We start from the raw sequence: 24211 nt of genomic DNA, 5'->3' as shown, positions 1-24211 counted from the left end.
AGCGCTCTGGGTGATGATACTGGTGGGACTGATTCTTTCTTCCCCTTTGGAAACCAACTTATTTGGGGTCTGAGTTCTCACACCAATGGGTCAAGCATCAGGTGGTCCCAGGTGACTTTATTTCCTTGGTGGGTTCAGCAGCAGCAGCCACTGACAGCACACTCTTCCTGTATACTAGGAGAGGAGCAGGGAGACAGTAGTTTAAAAAAAAAAAGACTTGCAGTACAGCCTTTTCCCTGAATTTCCTCCCTGTCTCCCATGGTGCTATGCCAGGTTTGGACTCACTCAGAAGGTCTGAGATAATCACTTTCCCCTCTCCCTTCCTCTGATGACTTTCAATATGGCTGTAAAAAGAGGGAGGCATGGTGCCGCAGGTAAGTCATGGTGGTTCAGCATGTCAGCGGGTGCATTTTGCTGACTTGTGAGTAGATAGGCACCAGGCAAGTGGGTGTGAACTATAGCAGGTCAGCACCCTGCCAAGAGCAAAACTGGGCATGTTCCCCAATGGGAAACTGCTGTCTGGATCTGAAAAATGAGTATGCTCCTACACCCATCCATCATTTTCATTGGAAATACCTCCATTTCATGGTGGATTCCTCTCACTGCCAATATGACGTTCTTCTGTTTAAATTCTTGGTAGACCCAAGTTTCTTCAAGAAATGCCTAGCAGTAGTGATACATTTTTATCTCCAGGGAATTTGAATTTTTCTTTATTTATTTATTTAACATTTTTCTATACCGAACTTCATGACAAGCTTCATATCAGGCCGGTTTACATCAAACTTAGGGATTAACTGAACATAACCATATAACAGGAAGGCCGAAGCGCAGGTACAAATAACAGGGAGAATGAACTTGGGGGCTAGAGTAGCCAGGAAATAAAGGACAGAAAAAACTGGAGAATCATAACATTTAGTTAAAAAAAAATGCTATTTCAGATACCATGGAACACAGTCAGCATGGATTTACCCAAGGGAAGTCTTGCCTAATAAATCTGCTTCTTTTTTTGAAGGGGTTAATAAACATGTGGATAAAGGTGAGCCAATTGATGTAGTGTATTTGGATTTTCAGAAGGCATTTGACAAAGTCCTCATGAGAGGCTTCTAAGAAAACTAAAAAGCCATGGGATAGGAGGCGGTGTCCTTTCATGGATTACAAACTGGTTAAAAGACAGGAAACAGAGAGTAGGATTAAATGGTCAATTTTCTCAGTGGAAAAGGGTAAACAGTAGAGTGCCTCAGGGATCTGTACTTGGACTGGTGCTTTTCAATATATTTATAAATGATCTGGAAAGGAATATGACGAGTGAAGTAACCAAATTTGCAGATGATACAAAATTATTCAGAGAAGTTAAATCACATGTGGATTGTGATAAATTTCAGGAGGACCTTGTGAGACTGGAAGATTGGGCATCCAAAGGGTAGATGAAATTTAATGTGGATAAGTGCAAGGTGATGCATATATGTATTTTTCTTTACCAGGATGACTGGCTAGTGATGGGGCCTTCCCAAGCAGGAGTGTTGGTCTCCCTGTAGAAAACAATCCAACTCCTTCAGTCACTGGGCTTCATAATCAGCTTCGTCAAGTCTTGTTCCTACTCAGAATCAAATTCATCAGGACATGGATAGATTCTCTGGAGGAGAAAGTATTCCTCCCTTCGGACTACAACATCAGGATCACATCCCGACCCAAGAAGTCCTTGTTGTCCTGGTACATATGGCGGCAATGGTGCATGTAGTTCATGACCCGCCTCAAATTTAGAATTCCCCAGTGAGGCCTCCTTGCCTAGTGGAACCAGTTGCTTCTGCCCTTTTCACACCTGGTGAAGGTCATTGCAGAGATAGAGGTCTCTTTCATGGTGACTAAACTCAAAGCTTCTGGAGCTTTGAGGATAGTGCTCCTCTTTGGCTTCTATCTCATCAGGTAACGCTAACAATGGATGTGTCCACCGGGAGTGTGGAGCACACAGACAGGCTCCTTAGGAACCCAAGGAATCTGGTCAGCAGCAGAATATCAGTTTCAAATCAACTTCCTGAAGCTGCGAGCCATCAGACATGCATTGAGTCTTTTTTTTAATTTCATTTCCTTTGGGGAAAGAAAATTCTGATCCAAACAGACAACCAAGTAGCAATGTTCTACATTAACAAACAGGTTCATGAACCTTCTGCCAAGAATCTCTAAGAATTTGTGAGTGGGCTTGTAGCCATAGAGCCTTCCTACAAACAAATTACTTTCCCTGTATATCTAACACCCTGGTAGATCACCTCAGTAGAGTTTTTTGTCCACACAAGTGGTTTCTGGACTAAAGAGTAGCAGACAGGTTGTTCAGACTCTGGGGTCACTTGTCATCAGATTTGTTCACATCAGAGGACAATAGGAAAATCAAATTTTGCTTCATTCTTCAAAGCAAGTTATGATTCGGTCCAGGTGTTTTTCTTCTCAAATGGAATGCAGATCTGCTGTATACCTTTCCTCCACTCCCACTGATGGCAAGAATGGTGCAGAAGGCACTTGAAGACCCAGGCGTGTCATGTCCAGTATGGCCCAGGCAAGTTTAGTTCTCATACTTCACCAGGTTGACAATCAGCCCTCCAATTATGATGGGATCTGATCCAACTTTGCTAACTCAAGAGGAAGTTCATCTATATCATCCGAACTGCCGCTTTCTCAACTTGATAGCATGCATGTTGAGCGCTTGCTAGTCTCCTCATTGTCACTGTCCATGGAAGTTGACGATATTGTGATTTAGGCCAGGAAGCCTTCCACCAGAAAAGCTTACAGTTTTAAATGGAAAAGATTTTCATTTTGCTTTTAAGCAGGTTCCCTGAGTCCATTTGCTTGTGCTCTAAAAAATTTACTTCAGTACTTATTCTCCCTCTCCTTGTCAAGTCTCAGTAAGTCATCTGTCAAAATGCATCCTAGTGGCATTATGGCTTACTACGTTCAAGCGGATAGCAAACCGATCTCCATACATCCTATAGTGTGAGAAACTTATGGCATACGATATTTGTGGTCACCAAGCCACCAGTGCCATGAGATCTCAATGTCTTCGGACACAACTAATGAAGCCAACCTAGGAACAGTTAGGTTTCATAAAGCTCCTCACCTGGAAAATGGTGTTCCTAGTCACCATCACATTAGCAATAAGAGTCAGTGATCTATAGGAATCAGTTCATTACCCTCCATACCTACAACGGAGGTGCTCTGCATGCGAGACAAGTTTCTACCAAAAATTGTTTCAGCATTTCATCTGAATCAAGCCATTGTGTTGCTCACATTCTTTCCAAGACCTCATGCACATATGGAGAGAAGGCCTTCCATTCACTGGCCTGTGAAAGGGCCTTGGACTTTTATCCAAAGAAAACTCAAATGCATCATCCAGCTTCTTAACTTTTCTTCTCTTATGATCCCAACAATGGAGTAGCAGTTGCCAGGTGCACATAATCAAACTAGCTAGCAAAATGTATTGCACATTGTGATCTGGAGGCCAATCAGAGCATAGCAGATTCTATCAAGGCTCATCAAATAGAAGCCATAAGTACATCAGTAGCTCACATAAGAGCTGTGTCCATTGAAGACATGTGCTACACTGCTACTTGCTCTCTAGACAGTAACTTTCCATAAGCAGTTTTGCACAACCTGTTCTCCCAATAATCTACTCTCCACTGGGAGGTGTGGGTTGCTTTTTCATCTTGGGACTCCCCACGTCTCTGGCTAATTCAGCCTGCTTGTCAACTGATAAAGTAAGTTTGCTTACCGTAAACAAGGTTCTCAGCCAGATGAATTAGCCAGGCTTAATACCCAACCGCCTTCCTGAAGAGTTGACTATCTTGCTTAACTAAGCTCTACACTCAACTGAGGGGCTCACAAGGCAGCATGTGTATGGAAACTCCCTCATATGCTCAGCAGAGCAAAAGCTTTATGAGCTAAGAGAGAAATGTCTATTCAGTGCTGTCTGATGATATCACCCATGTGTTATGGCTAATTCATCCTGCTGTCTACATAGAACCCCATTTATAGTAAGCAAACTTGCTATCTCAAAAGGGGTGGTCAGGCAGGCCAAGGAAATAGAAAAAATGAATTCTTTACTTCTGTCTTTATTGGGTCATACCAACACTGGAAACATTTTTTGATGGTGATTGAGCAACTAGATGGAATCACTGTGAATCTAGAGGATGTAATTACTCAGACTGATAGACTAAAGAATACCAAATCTCCAGGTTTGGGTGGTATCAACCCAGAGTTCTGAAGGAATTAAAAAATTAAATTGCAGACCTGTTCCGGTGATTTGCAACTTATCATTTAAATCAGACACAGTATCAGAAGACTTGGAGGATGGCCAATGTAATGCCAGTTTTTAAAAAGGGCTCCAGGAGTGATCCAGGAAACTGTAGACCAGTGACCCTGATATTGAGGCCAAGCAAAATGGTCGAAGCTAGTCTTAAAATTACTGACCACATAAATAGACATGGTTTAATTGGGGAGAGTCAGGATAGATTTTGCAAAGGGAAGTCTTACCTTGCCAATTTACTTGGAGGTCCATATTCAGACACAGTCCAGATAGCAAAGTTAGTGGGATAAACTTATCCAAATAACTTTGGAGCATATTCAATAGTGCAGCTGCTATCTTAAAGTTAGCTGGCTAACTTTAGGATAGGTCTTTGGCCTGACTAGACTTAGCTGGCTAAGTTATCTGACTAACTCTGAATATAGGAGTTAGCCAGCTAACTCAACTCCTCCCAGTTATGCCCCCAGAATGCCCCTAACTTATCCAACTAAATTCTAACTGGCTATCTTATTAGCCGGCTATAATTTAGCCAAATAAGTGCCCAAATATTCAGTTAGCCAACTAATTTCTGAGTTAGCTAGCTAAATGCTTTTGAATGTGGACTTATTTTATTTAAGGGTGTAAATTAATATTTGGACAAAGGTGAGCTGGTTGATACAAAGTATTTGGATTTTCAGAAGGCATTTGACAAAGTCCCTCATTAGAGACTCCTCAGGAGGGACTTTGTCAAATGCCTTCTGAAAATGGCATGGGATCTGAGGCAGTCCTCTACTGTTGATTAGTAACTGGATAATACATAGGAAACAGAGGGTAGTAGTAAGTGGTCAGTTTTCTGAAAAGAGACAGGTCGTTAGAGGAGCAAGTACCCCAGGTATCTGTATTGGGACCTGTTCTATTTAGCATATTCATATATGATCTGGAGAAAGGAACGATGAGTGAGATGAACAAATCTACAGATGATATAAAATTGTTTTCAATCATTAAAATGGCAGCGGATTGTGAAGAACTGCAGAAGGACTTTGAGACTATTTATTATTTATTTATTTTTATTTTATTTTAAATCTTTTCTATACCGTCGTTAAGGTGGCAACCGTCACAACGGTTTACAATAAGGCACATAAAGTAATGATACTAAAATCTGTCAGTTTACATAGGAGCCATAAGGTTTGGTAACATAGTTTGTGATAAGAACATAAGAATGTTAATTGATCAATGTTAATTGATAAATGTGATAATTCCTGACCGGGTCTCTGTCTATCATTTTCAAGTATAACACTAGTTTTATAATTGTAACTTATCGTTTAGTGATGGCTATCTATTAAAAACTACACACTTAGTGAATACTGTAGTGTGTGTGGGTGTTCAATTGTTCGTACCTTGCACTTCCCTGGCTTCTATTCTCCCTTATCTTTTTGAAAAGCTTGTTTAAAGAGCCAGGTTTTTAAATTTTTTCTAAAGGCTTTGCTGTCTCTTTGTAATCTTAACTCCAAGGGCATGGAGTTCCATAATATGGGTCCTGCCAAGGATAATGCCCTTTCTCTTACTTGTGTTAGTCTTGCTGTTTTGACTGATGGAATAGTTAGGCGTGCTTTGTTGGCTGACCTTAGGTTTCTGTTAGGGATGTGTACGCGAAGGGCTGTGTTAAGCCAGTCTGCGTTTTCATTGTGTATTAGTTTATGTATGGTGCATAGTGTTTTGTATTGTATTCTTTGTTCAATGGGAAGCCAGTGTAACTCAGCCAGTGTTTCGGTGATGTGTTCTCTTTTACTTATGCCAGTTAAAACTCTTGCAGCTGTGTTTTGCAAAATTTGTAGTGGTCTTAGTGAGGTGTGGTAGACCTAGTAGAAGGGCATTACAATAATCTGTGCTTGCAAATATCAACGCTTGTAGTACTGATCGAAAGTTGGCAGTTGTTAGAAGTGGTTTTAGTCTTTTGAGAACCATTAGTTTGGCGTATTCTTCCTTAACTTTTAGAGATATGTGTTGTTTTAAGCTTATTTCTGTGTCAGTTATTACTCCTAGAATCCGTACTTTCTCTGCTAGTGTTATTTGTTGGTGGTTGTTGAGTGTGATTTGGCTCTGTGTGATCTCCATATTTTGTCGTTCCAAATGTAGGAATTCTGTATTCTCTATATTGATTACTAGCTCCATTTGGTTTAGTAGCTGTTTGATGATGTCAAGATACATGTTGGCTAAGTTTAGTGTTTTCTCAATTGTGTCGTCAATGGGTAATATTAACTGAATATCGTCAGCGTATATATAGTGTGTGATTCCCAGACCAGCTAGCAGGTGGCACAGTGGTAGCAGGTATATATTAAAAAGTGTAGCAGATAGGGCGGATCCCTGTGGTACTCCAGTTTGAAGGTTTATTTTATCTGACAATAGCGTCTTTGATTTGTACTTGAAAGTATCTGTTACTTAGATATGATCTAAACCATTTGATAGTTTTGTTGTTTAGTCCTATTTCTTCTAGTCTATTTAGCAGTATGTTGTGATTTACAGTATCAAAGGCAGCTGACAAGTCTAGCATTACTAGAATGTAATGTTGACCGTTATCGAATCCCCTCAAGATGTTGTCTGTCAGCGCAAGTAGAAGTGTCTCCGTGCTATAGTGTTTTCGAAATCCATGTTGTGAGGGATATAGGATATTATTGCTATCTAGGTGTTCTGCTAGTTGCTTTTGTATAGTTTTTTCTATTAATTTTGCAATTAAGGGTAGGTTCGATACTGGTCTGTAGTTGCTCAGGTTAAGTGGGTCGCTGTTTTTCTTTTTTAAAATCGGTTTTACGATAGCGCCTTTTAGTACGTCTGGCATGGATCCTTCCTCTAAAGATAGATTAACGATCTTTGCCAATGTCGGGGATATAGTGTTGGCTATTTTTTTTATGTCTACGGTTGTTATTGTGTCATATGCATGTAGAGCCGGATTTAGTTTTTTTAGTATAGTTTTGATTTCCAGTTCTGATACCTCGTCGAATGTCGACCATTGTTTAACATCTTTTTTTCATTATAATTTCTTGTTTCGTAGTATTTGGGATTTTTGTTTTTAGGTTTTTAATTTTGTCATTAAAAAATGTGGCTATTTCATTGCATTTATTGTCTGGAAGGTTTTGCTGGGATTCAGCTTTATCATTAATGAGATTTCTTACTATGGTGAATAATGTTCTAGGGTTGTTTGCATATTTTTCTATTTTTGAGCTATAGAATTGTTTCTTTGTATTGAGAATTGCTTGTTTATAGTAAACTAGTTGTTTCTGTATTTTGTCAGGTTTTCGGTGGTTTTATTTTTTCTCCATTTTTTTTCCTTTTTCCTTAGTTGTCTTTTTACTTCCTTTATCTTTTCGTTATGCCATGGATTTGTAAGTTTGGTGTCCCTGATATTAATACATTTTATAGGGTTTATCTCTTCAGTTAGATTTCTAGTTGTTTGCATCCAAGCTGTGGTAGCAGAGCAGCAGTTGGTGTAGTCTAATTTGTTCAGTTTTTCTTCTAGTTTGTCTTTCAGGGTTTCTATGTTATAAGGTGGGCGATATTTAAATATGAAGGGTTCTTTTTTTTCTTGTGTTCGGTGTTCAATGTATTTAATCGAGGATTGTATGAGGAAGTGATCTGACTAGGGAATGGGTGTGAATCTGTTTTAATGTGTTCTAAGTGACTGTGGTTAATGAATGATATGTCGAGAGAGTGTCCTGCTCTATGCGTGGGCTTGTCCGTAATTAGAGTGAATCCTAGTGCCGTCATAATATCCAAAAGTGTTTTGCAGGTGTTGGACAGGGGCTTTGTGTCTATGTGAAGGTTGAAATCTCCTAATATAATGGTGGGTTTTTCAGTATTTAAATGTGTTGTTAAGAACTCAATTAGTGGGGAGATATTTAATTCTAGTAGGCTCTTGGTGGGCAGTATATTAGGCAAATTTGTAAGTTCATCGTTTCAAAGAGGGCAATTTCATGGTTTCTTGGTGGTGTAGTGGGTATTAGTTTACATTTTAATTTTTTTTCAATTATTAGCATTAGTCCCGTCCCGTCCCTCCCCTCTTTTATTTAATCTGGGGATTGAAAAGACAACATAGTTCTTGTGTGCTATCTGATTTTTTAAGACTGTGTCTGTCTGTTTTAACCAAGATTCCATGACTGCAATAAAGTTTGGTTTTGTGTCGTAGAGTAGATCTGTAATGATTGGAAATGTTTTTGTGATAGATTGAGCATTGACTAAAAGGAAGGTCAGCATTAATAAGTTATTTGATAGAGGATTGGTTGGGATTTTGGTCCTTTTTAGTCTTATTAGATTACTAGGCTTTGTTTGTTTTGTTTTTTTTACTGTTTGTTATGTGTCTATTTCTATACGTTCTTGTGTAATTGTCTCCATATTTACCTTTGTGTAGGCAGGTTGTGATGGTGTGTACTACCGGTTCTTGTCTTTCGTTGTCTCTGTCCATGTTTGTCCAATCCGGGTATGATGTCTGTACGTCTTATGTTACCAGTTTCTCAGTGGAGTACGAAGGAGCGTACAAAGGGGCTTGCCCCTTTGTCGTGCTCCCTCGGCGCGCGACGCCTCTGGTCCCAGGCGTCCCTTTTATCCTCCCCCTTGGGGCGTCCCTGACGTCGAGGACGTCGGCAGCGTCAGCCGAAGGGGAGGGGTCAAGGGCTCCCTTCCGGGATCGGCAGCAGGATGCAGCTTCTGAAAAAGAAAAAGAAAAAAAAGAAGAAAGGGAGTGCGAGCCTCAGGGTCTTTTTTGGAGGCAGGGTCCGGCAGCGGTAGTGGCAGGTACGTCTTGCTACCGGTCCCGGGGCATCCCTTTTATCCTCCCCCTTGGGGCGTCCCCGACGTCGAGGATGTCGGCAGCGTCAGCCGAAGGGGAGGGGTCAAGGGCTCACTTCCGGGATCGGCAGCAGGATGCAGCTTCTGAAAAAGAAAAAGAAAAAAAAAGAAGAAAGGGAGTGCAAGCCTCAGGAAATTGGGCTTCAAAATGGCAAATGCAATTTAATGTTCAGTATATTGTCTGAGCTATACAGTATATCTGAATTATATATGAGTATCATTTATGAATTGTCTCTCTCTGTTTTGAATTGTTATGCTTGTTTATTATAAAGATGTATAACTACTACCAAGGTACTTGGAGTTAGGTACAACTATAATGAAAAAGATGGAAATCAATAAAGCATAACAAAGGCATGACCACACAATAATAAACAAAAAAGACAGGTTTTATTTAGTCTGATTTTATTATATTATTTTGCTAAGGTAAATGATTAGAGCCAAGAGACTATAGGAAACATAACAAAAATAGGCAAATGTAGTATGCATATAGTAGATGCTAAATTTTTACTTTTTTTTTTTAATTATCACACTGAGACTATTTAGAAAAACTAATGCTTATTGTAATCACTAAAATACCTTCACAAAAACACTTGAATAAACCCAGTTAAAAAAAAAAAAAAAAAAAGCCAGGAACAAGAAACTTGCTGACTTAACGCAATGAAAAGTGAGCAGGTCTGAAGTAAATCTTGCTTCTCTTGACAGTGAGTTCCAATGAGTGGAGATAAAAAATGAAAATGTCCGATTTTGAGGCCTGAGTATTCTGGCCTCTTTAAGGGCAGCTATTTGCAGGAATTCTTCACTCATGAATCTTAAACTGCAAGGTGGTTTGTAACAGCAAAGACATTCCTTTAGGTAAAAAGGAGCAGGGCCAAACAAAGGGCCTTGAAATTTGCCCAAAAGGTAGCCAGGAGTCAATATAATTTTTCTACATTTGGGCTAAACATCTGTCTGTAACCACAATCAAATTAAACATATGCAGAATTCTGTACCAATTGGAGGCATTTTGGTAATTTTTATGGCAATACCACATACAGGGTGTTACAATAATCTACTTGAGACATCACAAATGCACGGATAAGGGTGATCAAGTAAGCAGTACTGACATAGGACTTAAGCGACATCACATGATGGGGGAGGTAAAAGAAAGTGTTCATCAAGACTGTAGCTATCTGGATTCCATAGTTAATCGGTACCCACTAGAACAGCCAAGCTGAATACCTCTCACTTAAGAGGTAAGGGGACACCATTTGAAACCAGTTTTCCTTCTACTAGAGAAATCTGAACTGCCCACAAGTAATACATCTGTCTTGTTGGGGTTGAATTTTAGTTTATTCGCAGAAATGAATTTCCAGACTCTGCAAGGCAGTCTTTTTTTTTTGGATGATATCCTCTCAGTTCCTAGGGACACAAAATTTGTATGTTGACATAAATGTAGTATTAGAGGCTGATGATTCAGTCAGTCGTCTTAAAAAGAACTGGGCAGAGGATTGATCCCATCAGAGCCCCTTATACATGGACTTAATGGAAGAAGATGTACCACAAACTACCACTTGTTGGATCCTCCTTCTTGTTAGGAAGGATTGGAATCAATTTACTGCTATACCCTTGTCACTGATGTCTGACAGTCCCTTGAATAAGATGGTATGATCAATATTGTCGAAAGCAGTCAAGAAATTTAACAAATCAGTATGGAGGACCTAACTCAATCAAGGGCCTTATCATCATCTATCAGTGCAGCACCATATCAGTATTGTGACTTTTTCTGAATACTGATTAGCATTCATCCAGAATGCACCCTTCTTTTAACAAAGTAGAGATGTGGTAGGAGGCACAAAATGACTGTTGAATATATTTTAATCCCATTTAAAATAAAGGTTTCCTAACTGGTTGTCCTGAGGTCAGGACTTTTTATTAGCTAGCTCATTTGTATCTACAATTCAACAGTTATTCTGTAAGAACATATATAGTTTAAATATTTTGCTTGCCTACAAGGAGTGTGTAATTGGAAGAAGGAATACACAATGAATAGATAAATGTAAAAGGAATGTTTTAACAAATATAAATGTGTTGTAAGTAAGAATTATGGCAATAAACTAACAGATATTTTAATTGTAGGCATATTTTGGTGGGGAAGCTCGCTGTGATGCAGAAGCTGGTCAAGGTGATGACTATGATCCCAGAGAGCTCATTTGTGGTGCATGTTCGGATATTTCCAGGGCTCAGGTATTGTGAACTTAATTTGCCTTATTTTTAGTTTAGTTTCTTACATATTGTGCAAGTAGGGATCAATCCAATTTAAAACTTTTATTATGACCAACCACATGTTTGAGGATTAAACAGGAGATCATTGTTGGGGGAAAGCAATGACTAATTTTATCTTGTATAAAATGTCACATGATTTTCTAGGGTGCTTCGTTTTTCACTTTTTAAGGTAATTTCAGTACTCTTGGTGTACACCTCCCTCATATGGCCATAAAATAGTTTTTATTTTGAAAAACAAAATCTTGCCACAAAGTGTCCAAATCCACAAAAATTGAACCTGCTACTACAATTATTTTCCTTGTTTTGTTCTCTTTTAAGAAACAAAGAGGTTACATTTGCAGAGCTTTGAAACTTGAGAGCAGTAACGCCAGTCGTAAAGGCTTCAATCCTGGCTACTGTACATTTGGACGTCTTTCAAATATGTTCATAATTCAATCATCTTTTAGAAAATATCTTAATCGGAGAGTATAACAAAGTATTCAGATTCATTTATCTCTTGCCTGGATCAGAAATGGCTGGGTAATATGAAGGCTGAAACGTTTAGAGCGTAACCTTGGGAAATCTAAATATCAATAGGTGACTAGATAGTAGGTGGATGTGATTGTCCAGGGAAGGGGGGACAGCAAGCTGGGACTGGTAAGGATGCACATTATAAAAAAATAAATAAATAAAAGTAGCTGGGATATAGTGTTGTCGAAATGGAGGTAAAATGACAAAAATATAGCAATACATTGCTACAATCGGTGGCAATGTACAATTTTTGCTGTATTTTCTTTTTCTGATTTTTAGCTCCATTCCCCAGAACTGCATCCCAGCTACATTTTAAAAATTGTGCTTCTTTCCTAGCCCCTGTCTTCCTTCCCTGGGCAATCGCATCCATCTATTCACCTATTGATATTTACATTTCCCAAAGCAACTCCCTATGAGTTTGTCTGCATGCTGTCCAGCTATTTTTGATCCAAGCAAGAGGGAAGTGTTACAACTCCAATTAAAATACATTTTTTAAAAAGATGATTGAATTATGAATATATATATATGAAAGATGTGCAAATGGACAGTAGACAAGGATGAAGCCTTGACAATTGGCACCACTGCTCACAAGTTTCAAGCTTATACTAATTTCAACCCCTTTTTTTAATTCTTGCCATGTGTCCAATACTGTATATGTGCAAATACTTTTCATATAAGGAATTTTCAAAAAATACTTCTTACAATGAGAAAACTTTGTTGCCTTAAATAAATGCTCTGCAGTTTATGGGTAAAATCAATTATTTTGTTTATCAGTAGCCTCAAGACTGGAATATGAGAAAATGCTTCCATTGACTCCTTCCCTTTATCCCTTAATCCATGTTTCTCCCCCTCCTATTTCACAGCGTCCGATCCCAGCATGAATCTTGCCACAAAGGGGTCAGGAAATAACCAAGAGGAGAAAGTGGGAGGGAAAAGAAGGAGAAGGAAGTGGTGCTAAGTGCTTGGTTATGTAGAATGTTCATTCTGTAGGTTATACAGTTGTAACCTGAGTTCTTTAGCAGTCATTTAGTCTAATTCATTAGCTTTTTTGGTGCATAGTTTTTAACAATATGTATATTTACATGTGCTTTTGCTTTTGAGACCTCCTGCATAATCCTTCCACTTAAAGAACTTCAGTACAAAAGCCATTGAAATATCTAGAAATATTGATTTATATTCTAATGCTTTGTGTAGATTTGTAATTTAATTTTGATTTTTCTGCCTTTTGTTCATATATGGTGCTGCTTGAATTTTATACATTGATTCCAGTCAACAACAATTAAATCCAGTATTGCTTATTGACTGATAAATCTTGATTCTGTTTGCATGTACAATACGATGACCATTCTAACCATTACTGAATAGAATTCTATAAAACTTTCAAGCATGGCCAATGAGATATTTTGATGGGGAAAATCTTAGATTTGAAATGGTTAAATACTACTATGATCATGAATCCACAAGGACGTAATAGGATTTACACTGTCATTAATTGCCAGTATCCCAGCAACAATAGTATATGATGTGGACGACCACAAGACCCTTCTAGTTTGCCTGTTTTTCATGCCTGTTACCACAAATTGTGCTTGATACTTCACCCTTGCTTCACCTCTACCACAAAGGGATAGTGTGTGTTTTTCATTTATATACCATTTCAGAATTAGAAACAATTTAACTTCAAGGAAGGTCTAGAGTGTTACAATGACTTATTAAGCATATAAAAAAAAGTTAGATACATCATTGTGCTCTTCTTTACAGAAGAAGTACTCTTTACAGTAAATGCTTGCCTTGCTTTCCTGGAACATCCTTTACTCTCTCTTGTATGCTTGTTCAGAGATCTTTGTATTATTGGTTTAGGTACAATATGATGAACTGAATTTGAAGATCCATGCATAAGGTGAAAGCTCTATAACAACAATGAAATTGTCAGGACCAACAGGTCTTAAACTGCTGCTATGGAGACTGCAGGCTGGAGCCATGCTGGCTATAGAAAGCTGGGGAACTAGCAATATTTTATCCTCCAGGTATTAGGGGATGGACACACCTAGTGAAGTCTCATTGACCTAAACGGAGACCCACTCTCGATAGCACCCTATTTAAACCCCTAGCCAGCAGAGTCTTTACTGGCACAACAAATCCCTAATTCACTGGTCTGGGTGTGAAAGGGTTGCTCTCAATCTATTTCAGCTGTGTTTGATCTCACTCCCCACTTTTCTGGTAAGGAAGCATTCATGAATAATTTTCTTTCTCCAAGGACAAGCAGGATAGAAGTCCTCACATATGGGTGACTTCATTAGATGGAGCTCCAATGCAGAAAACGTATGTCAAAGTTTCTATACCATGCATCTACACGGAGTCCCTCTTCAGTCTCTCTTCTGTGGAGCTGTAAGCCTCGCAGTATGATTGAACTCACTTTAGCTGTTTATAGCCTTTTGGAAAACCTTTTTGCTCTTTGCATTTTTGTAATTTTTTTTCCTTTGATCCATCACCGGGTCCCTCTCGGTACCTTCCCATAGTGTCCTTACTCAGGGTTTTTGGCATTTCAGGTAACTTTCCTGTCATGGTTGATTTCCCTCCGTGGCGATGCCTCAGTGTCTGCTGGCCATCGCTGCCCGCCGCCATCGCTTTCGACTTTGTGGCCCTTTTGTCTGTCATGGCCATGTCCAGTTTTCACTGGTGCCCTTGGGCCATGTCTATCACTGATCCTCATGAGGTGTTCATTCTCTGCCTGGGGGCATCACATGACATCCAGTGTTGCCGCTTTTGCACTCAGATGATCCTGAAGGGACGTCTGTTTCAATTCGACAAGATGGATCAACTCGTTGGGTCGAGGAAGTCCAAGCCATCAGCATCGGCGGCATCAGCATAGAGGGACCTTGGAGCTGCACCAATGGACACCACAACATCGGCGGGACTATTAGTACTGTCAATGCCGCGGATGGATAGGGCCACCAGAGACCAACTGTTGATCTCCAGGCCAAGGACACCAGGTTCTTTATCTTTGACCTCAGAACGGGGAAAGACCGGGCCAAACATCAAGGGGATCCTGAGACATCAGCACTGGTCCCTGTCGATGCATGGTGCCAGGCATGGGGATGCACTAGCTTTTGCCGCAAAGCGACCCCGCAGCAAGGAGAGCCCATCCTTTATCATGGGTCCATGACAGTCTCCATCAGTCCTGGTTCTATTCGCTGATCCCCCCTCGTAGGTCCAAAGAACTGGCCACCACTCCTTCCTCCCAGTCGGTATTGGCATCAGCAATGTTTGAGGAGTAGCTGGAATACGGAGTCCAACTGGCGGTGGAGCGGGCACTGCAGGGCTTTGGTCTTGTGGCACTGAAGCCACGGACATGGTGCCGCCCATCCTCATACTGCTTCTGGAGAAGCGCAGCATGCTCATCAGTGCATTACCGACTCAGCTGGTGCCACTTACCAAGGCATTCCCATACTAATATGGTGTGGTTGCTGGTTCCTCCTCCAAGGAACTTCCACCGAAGCCGGCAGAGATGTCGAGGCCTGTAGCCCCCCCCCCCCCCCCCTCCATTCAGTTCTACCATTGCCTGTGCTGCTGGATGAAGGCCCCATCCCCTCAGCATACAGTGAGGATGAGGGTCCCTTTGATGCCTGGGTGGTGATCTGACGGAGTCCTCCTCCAAGAACTCTGATGGTCTCCCATCAGACCCTTCTCCAGATGAATGAAGTCCCCAGTTGAGAACTTGACCTTTGCAGGGTTTTTGAAGGTGATGGCGGAGGCCATCCCATTTCAACATTTGACACAGGAGGATACCAAGCACAAAATGCTTGAGATCCTCCAATTTGTGCAGCCTCCTAAGAAGATTGTGGCAGTCCGAGTACATGAGATTCTTAAGGAGTTGCTGCTGAGGATAGTGGAACACCCCCTCTCAGTCCTTCCATTTAACAAGAAGGCGGATGGGGTCTATCTTGTCTAGAAGGCTGCCGGATTCACTAAGTGTCAGCCGCCTCACCAGTCGGTTGTGGTCGAATACACTCTAAAGAGAGCCAAGCGCTTTCAGGCCCATTCCTCGGCAAAGGACCACAGAGTAATAGATGCTCTTGGGAGGAAGATGTTCCAAGGCACTGTGCTTAATGCCCACATCGCTGCCTACCAGATCTACATGGGCCAGAACTCACGGAAAATCTGGAAGCAGGTGCAGGAGGTAACTGAGCAGCTGCCTCAACAGCAGCAAGACATCTTCATGCCACTGGTGCACAAGGGTCTGGAGTGCGTAAAACACAAGGTCTGTGTGACCTACGATGTTTTTGAAACAGCAATCGAGAATCTCTGCAGCGGGAATCACCGCCTGCAGAATGACATGGCTCTGGGCCTTGGATCTCTGACATGCCGTGTACTGGAGAGAATCTCTTCAAAGATAGGGTGAGGTATGCTGTGGCCCAATTTTGGACCACCAGGAGACCCTCCAAAACTCTCCGCCAATACCTCAGCCCCATCCTCCTCATCCAGGAGGCCATCAAGTCTGGGGCAAGGAAGTCTTTCGGCAGAGGAAGTACTATTCTCTGCCTCCTCACTCCCATCAACACCATCAGGGCTTCCATGGCCATCCCAGGCAGCAGAGAGTCCCCAAACCCCAGCCAGCTCCTCAGTCAACTCTGGGGATGGGGTTTTGACTGGGCCGTAGGGAGCATAAGCCAGTTGTCTGTATCCAGGATGATGGATCCCTCCAGTCGGGAGCAGACCGGTTCTTTGCAAACCAGTGGCCCAGTGTAACTTCGGACCAGTGAGTTTGTCCTTCGTCTGCCAAGGTACCAATTAAATCTTGGGTGTCCTGTCAAATTGCCCTTCATGCCCACATTGGGGGGCCGGTAGCATATCAGGATGTACTACAAACTGAGCTCTCCTCCTCCTTAATAGCCAGAGTGATCAAGCCCGTACAAAGAGGGCAAGGATTCTACTCCAGGTACATCCTGATTCCAGAGAGAACAGGAGGACTCCGCCCCATCCTAGATCTAAGGGCCTTGAACAAGTTTCTAAAAAGAGAAACGTTGGTTTCCCTGGACATGGTTTCCCTGGACATCTTGCAAAAAAGGGGACTGGCTATGCTCCCTCGACCTAAAGGATGCATACACTCATATCGAGACCTTCTCAGGTCACAGGAAGTATCTCTGATTTGTGGTTGAAACACAGTACTTCCAGTACAGAGTGTTGCCATTCGGGCTTGCGTCCACTCCACGGGTCTTCACAATATGCCTGGCCCTGGTAGTGGCGCACCTTTGCAGACTGGGAGTGCATGTCTTTATTTATTTATTTAACAGTTTTTTATACCGACCTTCATAGTAAATAACCATATCGGATCGGTTTACATTTAACAGGGGGTATAACTGAAGGAAACAATTCAGGTAAACAATAGATAACAATAGATATGAATAAGTCAAAGTTACAATCAACTGGAATCGAGAACTTGGAAGCTTATAATAAGCTGGAAGGAAGATGAAGGTAAGTAATAATAATAAATGAATACGATAGTGAGAGCGGGTTAAAGCTTGAAGGTGCTTTAACCTGGAGGAGCCAGAGTCCATAGTTCATGGAGATAAGTGTCTAAAGGCCGGGTGAAAGTGGAAGGCCATTAGTGATTGTCTGGTGGATCGGAGAAAGCTTGGTGGAAGAGCCACGTCTTGAGTCTTTTTCTGAAAGTTAAGAGGCAGGGTTCCAATCTGAGGTTTGAAGGGATGTTATTCCAAATTGATGGGCCTGCTATCGAAAAAGCTCTGTCTTTGGTCGTAGAGAGGCGTGTGGCTTTAGTAGGTGGAAATTGTAGAGTGCCTTTGTGAACATCTCTCGTTGGTCTGTTAGAGGAGTGGAGTTTGAATGGGATTTCCAGGTCGAGTTAAAGTTAATGATGGATGGTTTTGTGTATTAGGGTGATTGATTTGTATAGGATTCTAAAATTTACTGGTAACCAATGTAGGTTTCTGAGGATGGGTGAGATGTGTTCACCGCGGCTGGTGCTGGTCAGCAGTCTCGCTGCCGCATTTTGTATCATCTGCAGTGGTTTGGTAGTAGATTTGGGGAGGCCTAGGTAGAGTGCACTGCAGTAGTCTATTTTGGCGAACAGTAGCGCTTGGAGGACTGTCCTGAAATCATGGAAAAATAGGAGTGGTTTAAGTCGTTTTAGGACCTGTCTTCCCATATCTGGACAATTGGCTGGTCAAGAGTACATATCAGGCAGAGGCTGTCAGGCCCATACGCTTGACCATTCGGTGCTAAAGTCACTGGGGTTTGTTCTCAACTACCCAAAGTCCCATCTCAGCCCGTCACCTCAATTGGACTTTATAGGAGCCCTGCTGGACACGGCTTCCAGGATTGCATCCAATTGAGCCCTTCTCTCTGGGACTCGTTGTCCTGGTGGCAGGTACTTTCCAATCTGGAACAGGGAATCTTGTTTTGGAATCTCCCCACTCAAATTGTCCTAACCACGGATGCATCTACCCTGTGGTGGGGAGCTCATATACATGTGCTCAGTACCCAGGGACTTTGGTCCGCTCAGGAACGTTCTTGTCAAATCAACTTTCTGGAACTTCGGGCGATCAGGTACACACTATGGGCTTTCAGAGATAGAATGTCCAACAAAGTTGTCCTGATCCAGACCAACAACCAGGTAGCCATGTGGTATGTCAAGCAGGGAGAGAGACAGGATTGTACCTCCTGTGTTAGGAAGCGGTCCAGATCTGATCATGGGCCCTATCCCACAGGATGGTGCTCAGGGCCATATACCTGGCCAGGACGGAGCACGTGGTAGCAGACAGGCTGAGTCAAGCCTTCAGATCCCACAAGTGGTCCCTGGACCAGGGGATAGCAAATCAGTGAGCCCAGACGTAGATCTGTTCCTGGCCCCCTGCAACAGGAGAGTGCCTCAGTTCTGTTCGATGTACAGGTCAGATGGCAAACCAGCCTCGGTTGCCTTTGCCCAACGTTGGGGCAAGGGTTTTCTGTATGCGTATCCCCCGATTCCCTTAGCGGCAAAGACTCTCTTGAAGCTTTGCGAGGACAGAGGGACTATTATCCACATAGTCCCTCATTGGCAAGACAAGTCTGGTTTGCCCTCTTGTGGGAGCTGACCATCTGGAAACCGATTAGTCTGGGGACTACCTCAGATCTCATCATGCAAGATCTGGACAGGCTGTGGCATCCTAGCCTCCAGGTCCTGTCGCTTACAGCCTGGATGTTGAGAGGTTAATCTGCAGCCATTTGATCTTTCAGAGGATGTCTCAGGTCCTTGTGGCTTCCAGAAAGCTTTCCACTAGAAAGTCCTATGGGCTGAAGTGGAGAGGGTTTTTCATGCGGTGTGAGCAGAAGGCCCTCACCACACACGGTGGTGTTCTCCTGCCCCACACAAAAATTGCTTGATTACCTTGACTACCTTGAAAACGAACTCAGTTAGAATTCATGAGTGCAATTGACACATACCACCATGGTGTAGATAGTACACTTGTGTCTGTGCAGCCTATAGTTGTACGTTTCTTGCGGGGCCTGCTTCAGTTGAAGCCTCCCCTAAGGCCTCCTGCTGTGTCTTGGGACCTGAATGTGGTGTTAGTTCAGCTGATGAAAGCTCCTTTTGAGCCGCTGTGTACCTGTGACCTGAAGAATCTGACCTGGAAGGTCATATTTCTGGTGGCGGTCACTTCAGCATGCATGATCAGCTAGCTCCAGGCCTTACTGACTTATCCACATTATACTAAATTTTATCACAATATGATAGTCTTTTGTATTTATCCTAAGTTCCTGCCTAAGTTGGTGACAAATTTCCATCTTAACCAGTGAATCGTCCTGTCAATATTCTTTTCCAGGCACAATTCACACCAAGGCACTGCACAGTTTGGACTGCATGTGAGCCTTAGCCTTCTATCTGGAGTGAAGTCCATAGACAGTCCACCCAACTTTTTGTTTCTAGTCTATAGTTTCCTGGCCATCTCCACTCTTCAGGTAGAATGGATAATTTTAATGATAGGATACAAATTAATTGAAATAAGTCTGAAATTTCATTTTTTTAGTTCTTTCAGAACCTGGGGTGTATTCCATTCGGTCCAAGTAATTTACTACTCTTCAGTTTGTCAATCTGGCCTACCACATCTTCCAGGTTCACTGATATTTGGTTCAGTTCATATCATCATCACCCTTGAAAACCATCTCTGGAACGGGTATCTTCCCAACATCCTCTTTAGTAAACACCAAAGCAAAGAATTTGTTTGATCTTTCCGCGATGGCCATATCTTCCCTAAGTGCCCCTTTAATCCCTTGATCATCTAACAGTCCAACTGACTCCCTCACAGGCTTTCTGCTTCAGATATATTTTTTAAAGTTTTTATTATGAGTTTTTGCTTCTACGGCCAACATTTTTTTCAAATTCTCTCTTAGCCTGTCTTATCGGTTTCTTACATTTAACTTGCCAATGCTTACGCTTTTTCCTATTTTCTTCTGATGGATTCTTCTTACAATTTTTGAATGAAAATCTTTTGGCTAAAATAACCTTTTTCACCTCACTTTTTAGCCATGACTGCAATCATTTGACCTTCCTTCCACCTTTCTTAATGCGTGGAATACATCTGGACTACACTTCTAAAATGGTTTGGTTTTTTTTAACTGTGTCCACCCCTGTTACAAACTCTTAACCTTTGTAGCTGCTCCTTTCAGTTTTTTTCTATTTTTCTTATTTTAACAAAGTTTCCCTTTTGAAAGTTTAGTGGATTTACTTACTGGCTGGCCCCTTCCAGTTATTAATTTAAATTTGATCATATTATGATCTCTATTGTCAAGCGGTCCCACCACCATTACCTCTCTCACCAAATCCTGTTCTCCCCTGAGAATTAAATCTAAAATTGCTCCCTCTCTCGTCTGTTTCTGAACCAGTTGCTCCATAAAACTGTCCTTTATCCCATCCAGGAACTTTATCTCTCTAGCATGTCCTGATGTTTCACTTACCCAGTCAATATTGGGATAATTGAAATCTCCATAAGAACATAAGAAATTGCATGCTGGGTCAGACCAAGGGTCCATCAAGCCCAGCATCCTGTTTCCAACAGAGGCCAAACCAGGCCACAAGAACCTGGCAATTACCCAAACACTAAGAAGATCCCATGCCACTGATGCAATTAATAGCAGTGGCTATTCCCTAAGTAAATTTGATTAATAGCCATTAATGGACTTCTCCTCCTAGAACTTATCCAAGCCTTTATTATTGCACTACCAATTTGGTTAGCTTCCCTAATTTCTCTTAGCATTTCACTGTCCGTCTCACCATTTTGGCCAGGTGGATGGTAGTATACTCCTACCACTATACTCTTCCCCAACACACAAGGGACTTCTGCTCATAAAGATTCGATTGTGCATTTAATCTCATGCAGCATCTTTATCCTGTTGGACTCTATACCATCCCGGACATAAAGCACCAGCCCACCACCAAGATGTTCCTCTCTCTGAATTGTGATATAATTTGTACCATGATATAGCACTATCCCATTGGTTATCGTCTTTCCATCATTTCTCTGAGGATGCAAGGCCAGAAGTCATCTATGTTTCATATCATTTTTTTGCATATATTCGCATGAGACAATGGTAATTAAAGTTTCAATTGAACCAATATCTTTAACCATTGCCACACAAGGTAAAAATATCTTAACATTCTCATCCACTCACTGACATGGTGGTTAGATCACTTATTGCTACAATTAATCCGGACTACAGCTTCAAGACAAAGTAAAGGCCTATTAGCTTAGGGTAAGGGTTGCTTCCTTGGCACATCTTTGATCTGCTCCCATAGACGATATCTACAAATCTGTTACTTGGTTTTCCATTCATATATTCACTGCTCATACCTGCCTAGAAAATGCTTTGCACCAAGAAAGCAGTTTGGGTTAAGAACATAAGAACATGCCAAACTGGGTCAGACAAAGGGTCCATCAAGCCCAGCATCCTTTTTCCAACAGCAGCCAATCCATGCCATAAGAACTGGCAAGTACCCAAAAACTAAGTCTATTCCATGTTACTGTTGCCAGCAATAGCAGTGGCTGTTTTCTAAGTCAACTTAATAGCAGGTAATGGACTTCTCCTCCAAGAACTTATCCAATCCTTTTTTAAACACAGCTACACTAACTGTACTAACCACATTGTGCGTTGAGTGAAAAAGAACTTTCTCCCATTAGTTTTAAATGTGCCACATGCTAACTTCATGGAGTGCCCCCTAGTCTTTCTATTATCTGAAAGAGTAAATACCCGATTCACATCTACCTGTTTTAGACCTCTCATAATTTTAAACACCTCTATCATATCCCCCCTCAGCCGTCTCTTCTCCAAGCTGAGAAGTCCTAACCTCTTTAGTCTTTCCTCATAGGGGAGCTGTTCTATCCCCTTTATCATTTTGGTCGCCCTTCTCTGTACCATCTCCATCGCAACTATATCTTTTTTGAGATGTGGCGACCAGAATTGTACACAGTATTCAAGGTGCGGTCTCACCATGGAGCGATACAGAGGCATTATGACAATTTCCGTTTTATTCACCATTCCCTTTCTAATAATTCCCAAAATTCTGTTTGTTTATTTGACTGCCGCAGCACACTGAACCTATGATTTCAATGTGTTATCCACTATGCCGTCTAGATCTCTTTCTTGGGTGGTAGCACCTAATATGGAACTTAACATTGTGTAACTATAGCATGGGTTATTTTTCCCTATATGCATCACCTTGCACTTATCCACATTAAATTTCATCTGCCATTTCAATGCCCAATTTTCCAGTCTCACAAGGTCTTCCTACAATTTATCACAATCTGCTTGTGATTTAACTACTCTGAACAATTTTGTATCATCTGCAAATTTGATTACCTCACTCGTCGTATTTCCTTCCAGATCATTTATAAATATATTGAAAAGTAAGGGTCCCAATACAGATCCCTGAGGCACTCCACTGCCCACTCCATTTAATCCTACTCTGTTTCCTGTCTTTTAGCCAGTTTGTAATCCGCAAAAGGACATCGCCACCTATCCCATGACTTTTTACTTTTCCTACAAGCCTCTCATGAGGAACTTTGTCAAACGCCTTCTGAAAATCCAAGTACACTACATCTACCGGTTCACCTTTATCCACATGTTTATTTACTCCTTCAAAAAAGTGAAGCAGATTTGTGAGGAAGACTTGCCTTGGGTAAAGCCATGCTGACTTTGTTCCGTTAAACCTTGTCTTTCTATATGTTCTGTGATTTTGATATTTAGAACACTTTCCACTATATTTCCTGGCACTGAAGTCAGGCTAACCGGTCTGTAGTTTCCCGGATCGCCCCTGGAGCCCTTTTTAAATATTGGGGTTACATTAGCTATCCTCCAGTCTTCAGGTACAATGGATGATTTTAATGATAGGTTACAAATTTTTACTAATAGTTCTGAAATTTCATTTTTCAGTTCCTTCAGAACTCTGGGGTGTATACCATCCGGTCCAGGATTATTTACTACTCTTCAGTTTGTCAATCAGGCCTACCACATCTTCTAGGTTCACCGTGATTTGGTTCAGTCCATCTGAATCATTACCCATGAAAACCTTCTCCGGTACGGGTACCTCCCCAACATCCTCTTCACTAAACACCGAAGCAAAGAAATCATTTAATCTTTCCACGATGGCCTTATCTTCTCTAAGTGCCCCTTTAAACCCTCGATCATCTAATGGTCCAACTGACTCCCTCACAGGCTTTCTGCTTCAGATATATTTTTAAAAGTTTTTTACTGTGAGTTTTTGCCTCTACGGCCAACTTCTTTTCAAATTCTCTCTTAGCCTGTCTTAACAATGTCTTACGTTTAACTTGCCAACGCTTATGCATTATCCTATTTTCTTCTGTTGGATCCTTCTTCCAATTTTTGAATGAAGATCTTTTGGCTAAAATAGCCTCTTTCACCTCCCCTTTTAACCATGCCGGTAATCGTTTTGCCTTCTTTCCACCTTTCTTAATGTGTGGAATACATCTGGACTGTGCTTCTAGGATGGTATTTTTTAACAATGACCACGCCTCTTGCACATTTTTTACCTTTGTAGCTGCTCCTTTCAATTTTTTGCTATTTTTCTCATTTTATCAAAGTTTCCCTTTTGAAAGTTTAGCGCTAGTGCCATAGATTTACTTACTGTCCTCTTTCCAGTCATTAATTCAAATTTGATCATATTATGATCACTATTGCCAAGCGGCCCCACCATCGTTACCTTTCTCACCTGTGCTCCACTGAGAAATAGATCTAAAATTGCTCCCTCTCTTGTCAGTTCCTGAATCAATTGCTCCATAAAAATGTCATTTATTCCATCCAGGAACGTTATATCTCTAG

General features: G+C 41.4%; 1 protein-coding gene across 1 annotated transcript in view; it reads left to right on the top strand.

Moving 5' to 3' along the window:
* Positions 1-24211, top strand: part of MYCBP2 (MYC binding protein 2) — a 1075853-nt gene that overhangs the window by 1036046 nt on the left and 15596 nt on the right. Inside the window, 1 exon segment of the mRNA XM_029603038.1 lies at positions 11222-11329. Within this exon segment, the coding sequence (XP_029458898.1) occupies positions 11222-11329 (108 nt within the window).

This window comes from Rhinatrema bivittatum, chromosome 5 (assembly GCF_901001135.1).
Source record: "Rhinatrema bivittatum chromosome 5, aRhiBiv1.1, whole genome shotgun sequence".
NCBI lineage: Eukaryota > Metazoa > Chordata > Amphibia > Gymnophiona > Rhinatrematidae > Rhinatrema > Rhinatrema bivittatum.
This window is presented reverse-complemented; position numbering and strand designations above follow the sequence as displayed.